Source organism: Scatophagus argus, chromosome 4 (genome assembly GCF_020382885.2).
Source record: "Scatophagus argus isolate fScaArg1 chromosome 4, fScaArg1.pri, whole genome shotgun sequence".
Lineage (NCBI taxonomy): Eukaryota > Metazoa > Chordata > Actinopteri > Scatophagidae > Scatophagus > Scatophagus argus.
The window spans coordinates 3135648-3153052 of NC_058496.1; the positions used below are offsets into that span (position 1 = coordinate 3135648).

At 43.8% G+C, this 17405-nt stretch overlaps 1 protein-coding gene across 1 annotated transcript; it reads right to left on the reverse strand.

The window, feature by feature from the left end:
- Positions 1-2825: 2825 nt before the first annotated feature.
- On the reverse strand, positions 2826-10265 carry tmc1 (transmembrane channel-like 1; the record flags this gene model as incomplete). The annotated part of the gene is made up of 18 exons (XM_046386903.1): positions 2826-3212; positions 3696-3831; positions 4173-4251; positions 4368-4493; positions 4572-4811; positions 4922-4989; positions 5132-5260; positions 5666-5818; positions 5903-6082; positions 7392-7586; positions 7675-7819; positions 8293-8435; positions 8558-8656; positions 8757-8863; positions 9103-9184; positions 9285-9375; positions 9495-9683; positions 9769-10265. Coding segments are annotated over 18 exons (2880 nt in total), but the record flags the coding sequence as incomplete, so codon positions are not given.
- Between the last annotated feature and the right edge of the window lie 7140 nt (positions 10266-17405).

Here is a 17405-nt window from a genome sequence, read left to right on the forward strand (position 1 = left end):
GTGTTGTTTTGTTTAAACAAGTTAAAACGCGGTGCTAACGTGCTGTGTCGTTAACTGCCACGGTCGTTCACGTGATCGCTTCGGTAAAAACAAACGATGACGTGAGATTTTTCTCATTTCCGACGTGGAAGCAAAGCCAAGGACCCCAGCTGGTCCTGGTGTCTCCATGCAGCTGGCCGCTGTTTACATTCACACACGTTTTGCCTCTTTTTCTGCTGGAGTTTTGCGACATCGCGGCCTGACAAAATGAGTTCATTACAGTAAGTGGACTTTAGAATATTTTATGCAACCTAAGATCGTAGTGTTGTCACATATTTGTCACATATATTTTAAAAAATATCCCCGCACGGTTGAGAAAACAGAAGTTTGTTGTTCAGTAAGGACGTTCATTCTAGACCTTGAAAACACTATGCGTAACATAACAGATTTAAAGGTACAATTACTGCATTTTTGGAGCTTTCAACTACATCTCATATATGTAACAGGAAGTGGAATAAGATTAAATAATCAAACAACCTAGTGTCTGAAAATGGAGACTTAATCTTCCAGCTTATCAGACTGGATGGATAGATGACATGTACATGATGCAACAGCTCTGTTGTTGGAAAGAAAATATATGAATATATATTGTATATATATATATATATATATATGTATATATATATATATGTTTTTTATCTATGCCACATGTATTTTCCAACATATGTGCACATATTCGAAATTGCCCCCCCCCCCCCGCCGCCACATATATGTTTTTCAACTATATGTACATATATATCCATATATGCACACACATATGTACATATATATGTGTAGCATATATGTACATATGTGTGTGCCTGTTGTAACCTGTGTGGTTATGGTCAAATGTCAGATCTGACTTTGTGAATAATACAAGAGGAAACAGGAGACGCCAGGCTGCTCGCACAGAGATCAACACACTTCCGGACGTCGTATGAACGCCGGCTCGAAGGCTGAAAGAGAAGCCAAGCCCTCAGGGTCCAGTCCGCCTCAGCATCAGTCTTCGTCTTCTCACTGTCTGTGTCTGTCACTGTCTTCTCATGCTTAGGCTTGGACAAGGCCTAAACACGTTTATTTTTGAGATCCATTAATTAAAAAGTCTAACTTTCCACACATTCACACTGATGATGCTGACCTTTGCTGCACCAACGCAAACTGGACACCATTTGAACAGTCAGTTCAGTGTTTGTGTGGATCCCCCCCCCCCCCCCCCATCACTGCTTGTGAATAAGAGATGTCCATCGAGGAGCAGTGGACAGATGAGATATCCGGTAATGTCTAACCTGTCATGGCTCAGTTTTCTGCCACATGGTACCAGCATGGAGGAAGACTGGGACGAAGCCAGAACACAACTCCAGTAGGAGGGTGAGACGGCGGGCATCGAGGGGGTTGGTATCACCTGGATAAAGGACTGAGGCAGATTATGACCGTCTCCGGTCTGTAAAGAAGATGGGGGCTTTATCTGTCCCCGTATGGACGTCTCTTGCTTCTTCATTAAATTATGTGATTTGCAGCTCTTGGCCCGGGATGAAAGGATGAAGCAGAGGGGCTTACTTCATTCTCTAGTCATCAAGTAACTGCAGAATTAATACTTAATGCCTACTTGCCATGAATTGATCATGAGCATCAGTGGAAGTGGATTTGATTGGTACTGTAATTCAATGTCAGTGGAATTATGAGCTTGTTGAGGTGCACCACGTCATTCCTCAGTGACCACCCTTACAGTACACACTTCAGCTGGACAACACTATACGGAATTTCATGTTCATAAGGTTTAACTAAAGAAAACAAAACTTTCACTTTTGTATTTGACTGGCAGGTCAGCTAAATGACACTGGATATGACCGCGCTGCTATCAGATGATACGAGCCAGACGTTCATGTTACATGATGAAGGTCAGGAGAACACGGTGAAGGGATTCAAACTGACAGCTCTGATCTGAACGCTTGGCACAGATTCGATTTTGTCATTGCTGCCCTCCCCCTCCCCCAAAAAAAAGAGTAATGTGATGAATGTGATGTGTCATCCAGCTGAAAAAAACAGATGTAAGGGCAGCCAGAGATGAGACAGAGATCCATTTAAGCCTAGCAAGCCAGGTTAAAAGGCATCCATGTCTAATGAATTGTTTAATACTTTGGCCCAGTCACAGGTCCAGGGACAGCTGTGTCTCAGCGTGAGAGGCCAAGAGAAACACGTATGACAGGGTGGTTTAACAGTGTTATATTTTTGAATATAAAATACATATTTCTCTTCTCACTTGTAGTGCTATTTATCCATCTCGACTGTTTTGGTGTGAGGTGTTTGACAGATATCAGCTGTGGAGATGTCTGCCTTCTCTCCAGTATAATGGACCTTAATGACACTTAGCTTGTGGTTACTGAAGATAATCCACAGACCTCGTTGTGAGGTCACTTTCATGAAGGAACTATTTTCTTTCTGTGTCAGCAGAGCTGAACACTAATGTGTAGAAGCACGTTTCCATCTGCATGGTGAAACGGTGTATTTCGATAAAAAGGAAACATTTCCAATCGATTGGTCCATCTGATTTTGGGGTGAACGATCAAAATTATCAGCGTAATTTGTGAAAGATTAAATCAGAGCTAATATGGAGACTTCTTCATGTTTTGTTTGCTGCATAGAAAGAGAAGGCGTGAGAGAGCTGTCAGCTAACTCAAATTTACTACAGGTCACATTTACAAACTTACTGATTTGTGTTTTCAAAAGACAATAAAAGAGCTTCACTGAAACATTAAAATAAATAAGATGAGTAAGACTACTCATTTGAATTTCTTGTTTTTTTAATCATGAATACACAGTTAAAAAAAAACAAAAGGAGAGAAAAATGTGCACTAAGTGCCAGCAGGTCACCGCGCTCTCGTTCCTCTCGGCTCACAGTGTTTACGTCGGTTTACATCTAAATAAAGTGCTGGGTTTTCAGTGACATTTGCTAACACGCTGTTTTTCCCTCCCTCAGTGTCTCTGCAGGCTCGGCACCCTGTGCATCCTTGATTCACTTTGCCTTGGGAACCCGGGCAGGTACCCAGGAGCCCCGTGGTTGCCATGGTGATAGGTCCTGGGGACAGGGGCTCTGGTGGCTGGAAGGTCTCGGTTTCTTACAGGACGAGGAGGGTTACGCCCGTTTTCACCCTGAAGCGGCCTCTGACTGCTGCCGCGGCTTTCGTCCTCATCCGCTGAAGGTGAGAGCGGGATGAGAGAAGCTCATCGTGTCAGACAAAAACTTATTGATCACATCCTTCGCTGCTTACTGCTGTGGCATCACAACTCTGAACAGCAGCTGAAGCACATTCACAGACAAGTTAACAGAGCTAATATTTTAGAATAGTAGTAGGAAAATATGAAATAGATAAATGGGCGCTAAGAGATGCTAGTAAAACATTTCATGATTTGTGGTAAAGAATACAAGATGGAAGTTAAAGGAAAAATAATAACATTATTTACATACTGTGTATATAAAATGATTTGACTCACTATATTACTTTTCTATTGAGTTATATTTTCTATATATTTTATGTTTTTGTGATAACACTTAATGCTCCAACATGTCAGACTAAAACAAATCACCCAGTTAAAGTTCAACAGAGTGGATTTGTCCATTGTGGATCATAAAAAACACCCCCCGTTTCTTGTTTTATGTTGACTTCTTTGAGTCTCACCCTCCTGGTCTTGAAGTGAAGTGTCGTTCTTCTTCTGTTGCTCCGCAGTCTGCGATGCAGCTTTTCTGGCCTCCTCGAGGTCCATCTGTGCCTTCAGCGCCGCTCGTTTGTTCTTCTTCTTGTTCTCCTCATTTTGCTTGAAGGGGACACACAAGCAATTATAAAAGTGGCTGCAGAAAGTCGGAGCGCAACGCCCAGCCACGGAGCCTGAGAAATAATTTAAAAGTTTAGAAATGTACACAAGTTTATGCACATCAGCTCTTATACTGTAAGTTTACTGTTACTCTGCTGCTCCCTGCTGGAGTGATGATAGTGGTACAACCACTGTGGCCTCTTGAACTTTAACAGCCTGATCACTTGGCTATGAGTGGCATTCGTGTGAAATGTCCAAGTCTGAACTTTTATTCCTGTGTGTTCAAAAGCAGACAAAAGCTGGAGCATTAGAAAGGAAAGACAAAAGTCTAATTTTCAGTTTACCGTTTGTAGCTTTTTCTTCAGTTCCACATTAGCTTCTTTATAGCTTTTGGATGTGGACTGCAAGTAATAAATAGCCAGTCTGAAAAATAAAATGATTAAGAAACGTTATTGCCCTCGGAGAACCTTAAACTTTACCACTAAAAGAAAATGGTGACAAAAAAATGGTGCTTGCTGCTGAGTGTTTAGCTGACTCACACCATCAGCAGTATGAAGGGCAGCACCAGTCCAGGGTTGGAGGCATAGCTGAACACTTTACTGAACCAGGCAGGGAAGTCCGACTCGAGCGTCTCGTGGATCACATCGAACATCCGTTTTTTCCCACTGCAGGGCGGAGAATGATGGCGACAGAGAGTCAGAGTAATCAAACCGTAAGTGCCAGATCCCAAGAAGCATCATTACCTGAAGGGTCCGCAGTCAAACGAAGGCGGGATGGTGACGATGGTGTAGATGGCGGGCAGCGTGGACAGGAAGAGGATGACCAGCAACATGGCCATGTAGAAGTTGTTGGAGCCGGAGGCCTTGAAGACCCTTTCCTGCGGCACGTTGCAGCACATCACGGCCCAGCACTGCAGGTACATGGACACGTGGAGACGGAGGACGTTCAGGGCAGGCAGGCAGGGGGCATAGAAAGCACCCATCCTGGAGGAGAACATCCAGGACAACACTGAGAGCAGGACAGACCTCAACAGGTTGTTTAATATGTCTTTTTGAACCCACTGATTAGAATACAGCTGATGTGATGTTCTTGCCATATCATTCCTTGATTGAAGATCAGGCCCAGGACGTTCCCGCTGACATCAAACTCAGAGTAGGACGGCTTTCACAGGGAAGACAGAAGTGACTCATATGTTCGTCTGCAACACCTAAAGTCACCTCTTGAAAAATGTCCTCCTTTTCCTATGAGCAATGACAAATAAATGATACACTCTGTTGTGTTTCAGTGGGAGCAGGTGACTCACAAATCCGGCCTCGAGATCCCAACACCAGCAGTAGTTGAGGAAGCGAACGAGCACGGCTCTGAGGAAATCACCGATCAGCAGCGTGATGTAGGTTGTCATGGTGTCAGAAATGATCAGTCGGACAAACTCCTGCAGAGGATGAAGCAACAGTACATCCTCATCACCTTACTGAGGTTGTACTTTTTCATTTGCTGTATATGTGTGTATAAGTACATGTCTTTGTTTCCTTTGTTAATGCAAACCTCGAATCACCCAAACTTTTTATTTCTCTAACTGTTTTTTAATCAGTGATTTCTAAAATCAAGTGAACCATTTCCAGTGGTGAAACATTACAAAATGTGCTTAAGTACAACTTGAAGTACTTGTGTTTCCATTTTGTACAGCTTTGTACTCCACAGAATCTGAGAGGCAGATATTTTTTAACTTACACTAGTCTGACAGATTTAGTTCACTTCTCAGAGAATCAGGTCCCTTCCTGTCCAGTCTGTGATAAACTGAAGGATGAAGTGGGCTCCTCTGAGCCATCTCACTGACCTGGCCCACCATGGTCTCCCAGCAGGGCCCTCTGGGCACATCAGCAGGCTGGATGGTGACGGGTGGACCCGTGCTGTTTCCCGACACTGTGCCATTGTAAAAACTGGCTTCCCACGTGGTTATATTAAACTTAACTACTTTTTCCTCCTCCCTCTGCAACACATGCAACACAGCTCGGGTTTTGTATTGTAAAATGCTAACGTGTCTCACACACCTAACAGGCTTCTGAGTTCTCACCTTGAGGTTGATCTCATCCATGAGAGCGATGATGAAGGTGTAGAGATTTCCCAAGAAGAGCGCGAAGATGCGACCCAGCTGCCACTGCAGGGCGACACGGGGGTGGTAGTTCTCCAGGCTGCTGATGACGTCGAACAGCATGGGGCAGAACATCCCCAGCAACGACATGACCATGTTCACCTGAGAGACACGAGACCAATGGAAGCCCACATGCGCGAACGCTCATTACAGACCTCTCCGTATGGTTTTGTAATAACATCTTGGCAAACAGTAACCCAGACGCAGCATTAGGTCTCATCTAAAAGCGACAAAGCCTGCATGTTGCTGTATGTCACTCTGCACGCTGAAGGTCAAACAGTCAGACATGAAAACATGCTTGCTGAGTGGAGGGAGACATCAACACACCCGCTGTGTCCCAAACCGAATTCTGAAACATTTTTCAATGTGCTCCCAGCGACAAAACAAAGTGTGCTAAACAGTCAGGATGCATGGTGAAAAAACGTTTGGGGTGTGAGTGTACGAACTGTTGATGTAAACTAGTTTCCCACAATGCAGTGCACAAAATTTTGGCAAGCAGCAAACAACTAGATTAAATTAAAAATCTGCACTGAGAAGTGGGTGTGACTCACCGCAAGTTGGTAATTTAAACCTTAAAGTTGATATGGGTTCATCAGATTGAATATATATATATATATATATATATATATATATATATGGACTCAGTTAATTACCATGTGCAATATATATATATATATATATATATATATATATATATATATATATTTACTATATATATATATTTACAGAACAGACTCAGAAGTGAGCGTCAGATCGATGTTTTTGATCACAGGAGTAAGAGAAATACGCGAGTAGGGACACATTTTACTATACAAACCACATTAAAATTATATTATTTGTCAGAATGTAAAATTACTTTTAACTGGACAGAACTTATGTTCGCAAATCTTTTTATTTTTACACACAAAATAAAAACAAAATATACTAAGTATAGCCATGAAGAAAGCAGTCAGTAATAAGTAGCTTAAACTTCTGACTGGTATAAAATAATCTACAAAATGTTTGCTATGGAAAGAATCCCTTTGCTTTGCTATTTCTCCCCTAAAATTGCAGAAAACAAAATTTAATGACATTTGGAGGAAGTCGCAGGTGTATATTTCCTTCCAGGCATCCTCATTTTGCTTGAATTGTATAATTTACTTATTTATTAGTTTTCAGTCTTTTATGTACATTTTATTTCTGTAACTTGAACAACAACGCACTATGACGATTAGAATTTAGTCCACGCGTTACACAGTTGGCATGTGGTGTGAAATCACTAGACGGCCTCAGGTATGCGTGGTCAGTAAACGTTTTACACAGCACATATTTTGACTTGTTATCGCAGTGAAAGCTCTCGTGTACCTGCTAACTTTACTAACTTCTTTCTCTTTATCTCTTTCATTCTGTGCTTCTTGTTTCTCACTGCTACCTCATTCCTTTCCCACCAGGTGTGATTCTCCAGTCCATCCAGGGTAAACTTTTGAGAGCGACGCACTACAAAGTAGATGAGGTATCCACTTCCTGCTAAGCAGCACAAGACCAGGAAGTTAGCCAGCACGCGCAGAAAACGAGTCAGATGGATGTTGTCGTCCTTTCGGCTCTCTTGCTCCTCTAAGATGGCCTCCTGCAGAGGTGGAGGGAGGGGACGCACACTGCATCAGTAGACTGCATAACTGACTCCGACTGGATCGCCGACACTGAGCAGCGCTGACCTTGAAACTTGTGGTGATGGAGGCAAACTTATTGTCTGCGGTTTCAGGGTTCCCTATCAGGTAGTCCCAGCTGGTGAACATTTTCCAGCTGAAATTAAAGCTGTTGTCATCTCCAACACCCGACTCATTTGCGTTACGGGCCATCCTTGAACCAGAAACACAGGTTCACCATAACATCGAACATCTGGCGGCCAAGTCGCCAAAATAAAATGTTGGAACTGGACCGTTCTGCAAACCACGTTTCATACCCATCATATCAAACGTTCTACAATAAGACTCGCATCATGTTCTCATTACGTAAATATGAGCTGCACTCAAACAATCAATTCATTTTAGTAACCGCCGAGATATTTTCCAGTTGTGTCTGAGGTAATAAAACCTGCTATTTAAAGGCAAAACACGATCTTTTCTTAACCCTGACCAGGTGTGTTTATTACCTAAGCCTAACCAGACTTTGATTAAAATTGTCACAACATGAAATTGCTAACTGAAACTTAAATACGAAACATAAATACTCAACATAACTCCTGGTTTGCAGAAACATTCACTGCCAACATTTATCCTGGCAATTTGGCTGGAAGGAGATTCGCTGACTGTATGAAGTCATAATAAACTTACGTTCTTATGACCACCATGTAGCTATAGGCAACGGTTCCCACACCAACCAGGAAGTATGACAGAGGCATACGGAACTTGAGCCAGCCAATGGCGCGCTGGTTGTTGTAATACCCATAGAAGAGGACCGAATACTGAGCGTAACCCTGCGGAGACGAATTTTAGTTGAGGTGATCTGAAACAAATCAAATCAAGTCATTTTTTTAAATGGACTCAAAGGCAAAACAATAAGCGATCAAGAGTTTGTTGCACATGGTAATTAACTGACTCCAAAGTCCCATAAGACTGCGAAGTCCATGGCACTGGTCTCCTCAGCCCTGGGGACCGTCTTCCTCGGGATGCTGCCATACGGTCGGCCCATTAACGCCTGTTGGCAGGAGAGCACACGAGGGTTGTTAGAAGAAAACTCAGAGCATGCAAACAGACACGACTTGTTTGTGAGAGAAAAAAAATGTCACGTGAGGTACCTCTGGCACCATAACGAGACCAAAGGTCAGCCCAAACAAGATCATGTTGATGCCGTACATCCACCTCAGAAAGATGAAGTAGGAGGCGACCGAGGAGCCAAAATGACCTGAGGGGATAAATACGAGGATGGTTGATACACCAGCAGGGACAGCAGATCACAGATCAGGTATTGGTCAAACACTCAAGAAATATTATCTATGGGGTTTGTGTACATGGAGATGAACTTATTTACTTTTTTATGCCTGCAGAATCCAAGCTCCAAGCTGTTTTAAATGTTTTAAACTGTAGGTATGAAGTTTGAGGCTATGAGCAGAAAATATTTCTGAAAAATAAACCAAACTTTACTTTCGATCTCCTTGATTTTCATCTCCCACGGAATACAGGCAGTTTTGAAGTTTTCAAAGTCTCGCTGAAACTTCATCCATTTCTACAACAGAAATATAATCAAATAGAACGTGTGTTCAGTGTTATCATCAAAATAAGCGTATAAATGAATGTTGATATGAAATCTGTGTGTGATTCCTCACCTTGGTCATCATGACCTTGTATGCATAGAGCTTCCTTCCTTTCCCTTTGCCCAGAGCTCCCTCATACTTCTCCAAAAACTCCTGAGATTCCCTACAAGCAAGAAGACGATTTGATTCGGAGTCACAGGTTGTGTTGCAGCTGATCCTGAGCCGATTCTGTTTGTTTCAGCATCCATACACAAAGTGCACTTCAGCAATAAGTGAATTTACCGCAAAGTCACGAGTTTCTTTTTCATTGTCCAGGGTTTTCCCCGCAGGGTTTGGATCAGCTTCTTCCTCTCGTCCACCGCCTCCTTCAGCCTCTCCAGCTCCTCCGGCGTCAGAGACTCAGGCCTCACCTCTGTCTCCTCGCTGTCCTCCTCTTCGCTGTCGTCTTCCTCACTTGTCTCCTTCTCTGAACTGAAGGGACAGTGACAGCTGAGAAAAAAGGCTCACTGGTCACCTTATGGCAGATTACAGGTGAATTTGCGAGATAAAACTTCACCTTGTTTCAACTACTTTCTTGTGCTTTTGCTTCTTCACTTCACTTGTTTTCTCCTTTACTGTACGTTTACCTCCATCCTCCTCTTTCTCCTCTTTTTTGGCACTTCCATGTTTCTTTTTTCTCTTGGTGTTTCTTTCTTCCGCTTGTCCCTCCTCTTGCTCCATTTTTCTTGTGTTTTCATTTTTAATATTCTTCCTCATTTTTGCAGCCTTACTGCTTTTTGTTTTGCCCTGCGCCTCCTCTTTCCTCTCTCCTCCCTCCACTTCTTGATCTTTCTTTGGCCTCCTTTTCTTGACCTTTTCTCTTTTCTCGGGCCTGGCCTGTAATTCCTCTTCCCTTTCTCCTGCTCTAGATGCTCCTTTTCTCCTCCCATCCCCCCTCTTCTTTTTCCCTCTGTCTCCATCCCTTCTTTTTCCTCCACGTCTTTCCCTCTCGTGCTCCACTTGCTGAATGCAAACGTCATCGTCGTCTCCTGCAGTAGAAACATGAATGCTGTGTTAATTCAGTGTTGCAGTAAAACTCCTGTGCCTTCCTAATAACATAATTTAATTAGAAAAACAAACTAAACTAACTTCCGTGATTTGTGTATTACAGAAGAACACACTCACCTGCTAAATCCAGTCCGATCTCAACTGTGAGAGACAAACAATTTAATTCTAAGGATGAAAAAAAGCTGAAAAAACTCAACATTTTTCAGGTTGTCCAACATTAAATTTTCACCTGTTTTATGCTGCTACAACTTTTATTTTCTATTTCTATTGATTTAAGTTATATCAGCTTACACCTGTACAAACATTAGTTCAATTTCAGCCTCACCTTTTTAAGTTTGATCAGTTGTAGCTAATAAAGTGTGATCCCGTCTCTTAGAAGTAAATAAGACTTTCTCACTTTGTGATGAATGACAGCTAAAGGTTTAAGGTTATTATTAAGGTTAGGACTCGTACACTTTAAAAACAAAGCTTAATATACTTTTTCTTTAAATGCTGAAAATTTACTTTGCAAAGTCGCACCAACTTGTAATCCTTATTCCTGCCAAAGAATATAGATGCTCTGTTTTACCGCGTTGTAGCTATTTTTATGTGGTCTCCTGATGTTTGTTCAAATTATAATTCCTCTACGACATGACCAAACTCCTTCAGACTCCCTTTTTATTTTTCTCCTCTTCAACATGAAGCTGAGCCCTTTCACTGGTAGAGCTCAGCCTGCCTTATTGTATACCTGCACTATTGTACCGCAGTTAAGGGGGGGATAAAGAGGAAAACAAAGAGGACCAATGACAAATTGAACAGGTATTTATGTAGTCGGCTCTTTGATGTGTGTCCTTAGTGTAACCGGAGTGGCCGGCACATGGGTCATTATGGCCGTGTGCAGCAGAGGGGCACAAAAGAGGCAAACAATGGCCTAATGAAGGGCGACGGGGTGGCTAAGCCCACAAGGACGGAGAGACAGCCGAGGGCCCGAGGCCAGCTCCCAGCTCCCAGCTCCCGAATATGCAGCTGAGCGGATGAAAATGTCTGATGTGGTCAATGGATGGCCTTTTAGTCACAACTGAAACCAGAAATCCAGTCTACACAGTTCGTATGTTTTACCTGTCTGTTGTATTCATATCAGTGAACTTAAAGGCATCAAAAAATCAAAAGTACATATTTTGCCACCTAGATTTTTTTAGGTGGTCTTGCGGCCTTGTGGAGATCTAAAGATGTTTGCCTTCTGTCTCTTGTCTTTCTACCAAACAGTGAGACACTTGTCCATGAGTAGATGCTTGCTTCTTTCTGCGCAGTGATGCAGAAAGAAAATAGTTCCAACGTGAAACTGCTCACAACAAGGTCTGTGCATTATCCTGAGTAAACGGTTCATGATATCTGGAGAGCGACACTGCTGTTGAGTTTTGCACGTCTAGCTCATTTATATTCTAGATGCACTACAGGTAGGAGGGAAAATGTGTAGTTTTGATTTTGGGCTAAACTGTCCCTTTAAGGCTCTGTTAAACAGAGTAAATATTGATGTTTTTGTTTCAGTTATCACAACTCTATCACAAACACACTGCAAACACAAAGACCAAAGGGCCTCGCTGTACTGAGACGAGTGACATTTTCTCCAAGAGAACATAAAGTGAAGGTGGTTACAGCAGATAAACTAGGAAATCTATCAGACTTTTACCTCCACAGGTGCAAAGAATGAACGTCCTCTATTAACAAATCAGAATAGCAGTTTGGTCACAGTCTTACTGTCATTGTCAGAGGTGATCAGACCGTCTCGAGTCATCCTCCTCTCGGTCGCCGCGGCGTCCAGTGGACTCTGCGGGGTTTCAGTGGTCCCTCTCCTTCTGCATCTTTACAGGGAAGGAGGAGTGTGTGTTTGCATGTCTGTGTGTAGGACAAGATGAGTAACTCGCATGAGAAGTTTACTTTTTCCTCCCCAGCCATCGACCCGAAACAGGGACAAAGACAGTGTGGAAACCCTAGAGCCACGCAATTTCACTAGCGATCAATTATTCAGAACAGTTATGACTGCCTTTATGCAGCTGTGTGTGTGTGTGTGTGTGTGTGTGTGTGTGTGTGTTCTGGATATGTGAGGGTTATGAGAGCAGCAGGACTCTGACAGACTGTTTTCACCGTATCATAACAGATTACTCATCTGTTTGGGTTGACTGAGAAGTAACATTCAAAAATCACATTCAGCTCGCGGTGCTGAATGTCCTCTTATGTTCTGTCAGTACACAGATGGCTTCTTGGTTTTGTTTATTCGCATAAGCATCAGTTAGTTTCGACTATCTGCCCATGACACGCATCCTCGTCATTTGTGAATGAGCCTCTATGATTACATTTAGAAACACATTAATACATGTAAAGCAGCCGTAATGACATAACGGGAGCATAAAACTGAACCATGAATGATTATTTCTTTAAATGTTGTTTTCATGTTTATTATTTGCTTTGTGTCTCACAGGTTCCTGTTAACTGGGCTCTCGTGTGGGATTTGTGCAGATGTTCCTGCTTACAGAGCCATCACTCTTTCCCTTACGAGGCTGAAACAAAGACTGACATTTAGCAGCGTGTTCTTAAACCTGGCTGGTGAAGAATATTATGAAGAGGTCACAGATGCTGTCTCATGTCATGCGTGTCAGCCATGTGACACTTCTCAATATGTGTGTGTGCTTCCATAATCATTTTTACAGTTAAATAAAATCAGTTACATTAAGGAGGCTCACCCTCCAATAGCCTGAGCCTGGGGCCCACAAAGCGAACTATTACAAACTATGGGGTTAAAATGAGATTTTTGGATTAAAGACTGGTGTGCTTTTCACTTACACAACGCTGCACTGATTGCATTAAATCCGTGGAGACTTATTTCAGCCTTAACTCAAGAGTTTCAGTAAGTTGTGTTGTATATCCTGGAATGTCCTTATTTTATGTAAATCATGCTACAGCAAACTAACATAGTCTGACTAAGATAAATGTACTTAGACTTGGACTGAGATCGGCTTGCTAAAAGAAAGAAATCAATCTCAGGCAAGTATGTTTCTTTTCACATGTTTATTAAAGACTCGGCCATATCCAGAAGCTCCATATGGGCAGCACAAATCATACAAAAACAACATAAAGACCGTGGGTGGTGGAGGTGTGTACAAAAACTGCACAATGCTCCAAACCTTCTCAGAAACAACAGGTTATCAGATCTTGGAATGACACACACAGCCCTGTTCTTAGAGTAGAGTCACGCAGACCTGGAAAAATCGAGGTGAACATAATGTTCACAACAGCACAGTATGATGCAGAGCTGCGGAGGTGAGTTCTCAGCATGTGGAGCCTGTAGGGGGCGATGGTGCTCTGCACAGGAGGAGACACTGGTGCCTTGGGTGAGGATTGTTTTTATCTTCGGATGACTTGTGTTCTGTACGTGTGTATGTCTGCACGTGCACGTGTGGAGACAGGCGTCACAGGCACGTTAGCGCGTGCACGTGTTCATCAACATGTGGGTGATATGGAGGCAGCGGGAGTCGGGAAACATATCAGTTTCCTCCTGCTAAACTTAGCCGCAGCGAGGAGGGAATCATTCAAAGGAGACGTGAGGGAGGTCATCAAGGCCACTTGAGCAAGCGAGTGGTTTCAAAACAAACTGCGAGATGCATCTTAGCGGAAACGTCAATGCAATACGGCCACCATTACCTGGGGAATAAATTACAGGCTACCCAACCAGATAGATAGATACTTTATTAATCCCGAGGGAAATTCAAACTATAAAAGCTGAGAGTTGATAAAACTGGGTCTTCTGCCTGCCCTGTCAAAATTTGTGGAGACAAATTTTGTTGGGGGTGGATAAAAAAAACTGAACCCAGGACCATTCATTGGTCCATTGCAGTGAAAAAATATACTGAATATAACATGCAAAAGTACTGACACATGCTTACTGGTATCTCAAGAGTTAAAAGATAAAAATCCAATGTTCGTACATGTCTGCATGTGTTTCTCTTTGTTCAGGTCTGTTCTGAAGAGTTCTGTTCTGTTCCCCCTGTGCTACTATTAGTGAGCAGGAAATGATAGGAGTGTGTGTGTGTGTGTGTGTGTGTGTGTGTGTGTGTGCTGTTTTTCCCTGTAGTGAAACATTAAACAGTGTGCAGGCAGTAGATGGTGATTCATCCCTCAGTCGGTGTGGTAAAAGGCTGCAAAGGGCAGGGGGATTGGGGGGTCCTGCATGTAGTTTATGAGTCAAACAGCAGCTCTGCAACAGATGATCAGTCTGTCACCACACTGCCTGCCCCCCCAGTTCAGGTTAGAGAAGCAGGAAAAACAACACAGGGGGAGGAAGCCTGTGTAGTGACGCTCTCATTCTCCTCTCATGTTTCTCTAAACATAAACCCCTCATCAGAAGGCTTACCACATGCAACAATCTACAAAAAAAATATATCTTCTAATCAAAGCTAGCTGGTCAGAGTAGGTTAAACATCCACTTTTTATGCTTCTTTTTGTGCACCACAACAGTCAAGAACACCGTCAGTATGGCTGATCCTACCTGTCTCTTCTCTGCTGAGAGCGATCAGCCCGTGAACTTTGTGTAGCCATAAAGTCTGTCCAACTGTTGACGCTAAATGCAAAGCAGCAGGGAGTTGAGACCCTGGGGGCAAAACTTGGCTGTTTTCGTCAGAGAGAGGAGGCAGCTGAAAGAGTGGAGCGGGTTAATCAGGTGCGACTCGCACTATAAACACATTTTGCGCCAGTGGCATACAGAGGGTTGTCATGGAAGACGACTGAAACACACAGTGTGCAGGTTCAGTGTGATTCAGGCTGTTTGCCTGGAACACCTTCTGGAACGATTGATTACTTCTGAGCAGACGTTAGACTTGTTTTTCAGTTTCAGAGAGCCTACAGCAAAACAGGCTGCTTTGAATATTGCTGCTGGAATTCCATCCTAGTTTACAACATACATAGAAGGAACATTATCCCATCATGAACCCTCAACCCTCGCCCAGCTGGATCTCTCCCTCCCTTGTTTTCTCCTCCACTACATTCCTTCTGGAGTGTTTTCTGCGGAGGAGAACCGGACTGTTGCCCCAGTAAGGAAGTATGGGAAGAAGGAAAACTTTTCAGGAAGGAAGTTTCAGTCCTAAATTTATCTGGCGATAAGAAAGAAACTGAGAGAAAAGGATGGTAAGAGGAGGAGGAGGACGAGGAAGTGCTTGTGCACCGTGTTACTGGCACAGCTGGGACGGAGTAGGTGTGAGTGAGGGAGGAAAAGGGAGCATGGTAAGTATGCGTGAGTAAAGCAGCGTCATCAAGCGAGGAGGCGGACCCCAGCAGACTGTGGGTGTCATTAGGGGCGGGACTTGGCCGCTGAAACTGACAGATTAAAGTGGTGGGGGCGTGGCTTGTCCTTGCAGACAGAGAAGCACGTGGCCAGGCCCGTCTGCACGAGGGAGCAGCAACAAAGACCAGCTAGTCTGGGGAACAGAACAGAACACAGGACATCTGCTGCACACACATGCTGACACACACACACACATACTCGCTCAGAGGTTCACATTTGCTCTCCACACGCAGGCATGTTGTTCTACATAGTATCACGCATCAGCTGCAAAGGACAAACCCACAAGGGGCTGCATGTAAAAGTAGATGAGATGACGCCTAATAGAAACATGATCACACTGTTGTATGCTTATGCAAATATCCATGTGCGCTGAGGTTTGTGTGTGTGAAGAGGGGAGGTGGAAGGAAGAAGCAGGGGGTTTAAACAGTGTGTGACAGAGTGTGTGAGCTGAGAAGGTTTTTTTGGGGTGGGGACTCCTCCCTGGTCAGAAATAACAAGAAACACATTCATGAGAGACGCAGAGGAGTCGCATAGCAGCACAAGTGAGGGACTGAATGGTCATTAGGAGCTGAATCAGCAGATCACATTCATTTGATCCCACTTTTCTCTCTCCTCAGTCTCTTTGCAGGATATCTTGACACTTCTGCACATGTGACCGTGGTTTGCTCCCCCTCACATGTCTCCACCAGTGTTTCAACAATTTCTACAGTCAACAACAGTGTGAATGGAAGTGAAAGTACCAAAGGTTCACAACAAAGCTGCCCCTGATCTCCCCAGAATCACACAGACAGGCCCCCTCTGTTAGTGAAATGTTTTGCTATACTTATGTTAACACACACACACACACACACCATCAGCCCGGTCATGAGAGGCTGTGCATGAAGTTGAATGTGGACAGAGCAGGGCAGATCAAGTTTTGAAGCAATGGTTTTAGTCAACCTCAGCGCAGAGCTTATCGAGCCCCACACACAGCTTATGTAAATGGATAAGCTGCCATTTCCAGCACGAGCCCCTTTATCAACAGTGTCTCACCACTCCGACGCCAGACACAGGCGAGCAGTGCCTGTGCGTGTGTGTGTGTGTGTGTGTGTGTGTGTGTCGGGTGTGGGCCAGTATCTGCCTAGTAACTACAGACGGGCTGTTCCAGATTCACATGAGTAATCCTCACACCATCCCTCACACATGCACACACACACATAGTATAGCTGCAAATTGTATCCATCTGTTGTCATGGCAACGCCGTCACTTTCAGCTGCTCACGTGCTCATGTCATGGTTGTGGAAAATAATTTTAAACACCCCCAACTGGTACAACCACCAGCACTATTATACCTAACCACCCACACACACACACACACACATGTAGCAGCGCGAGCTCTGACAGCGAGGGGGATGGGTAACGATACTCGACACCCTCCTCAGCTGCCCCCTCCCCTCGCTGAAACCCATGAACCTTCACATACTGAACAGACATACGTTTCGCGTGTCGTTTGTGCTGCTCGGCACAGAGCTGTGTTAACACAGCACTCACACACAGAGACTTCAGTGTGGAACAGCCCCCCCCCCCCCCCCCCCCCCCCCCACTCACACACGTCTGCTGTACAATCAGGGATCACACTGTTGTGATTTGTGTTGGACACAAAAAAAAAAGCCTCATGTTGAGTTTTCACGACCCCTGTTCACTCCTGACTCACCACTCTGTGAGTCAGACTTTCAATCAGTCAGTATTCCAGCCCTTTTGTTCTGATGACATTATTGGATTACGCCGTCACTTTAATCAGTGTATGATGCTCCTGACCCTCCCCTGACACACTCTGGTTGTAAACTGTATGA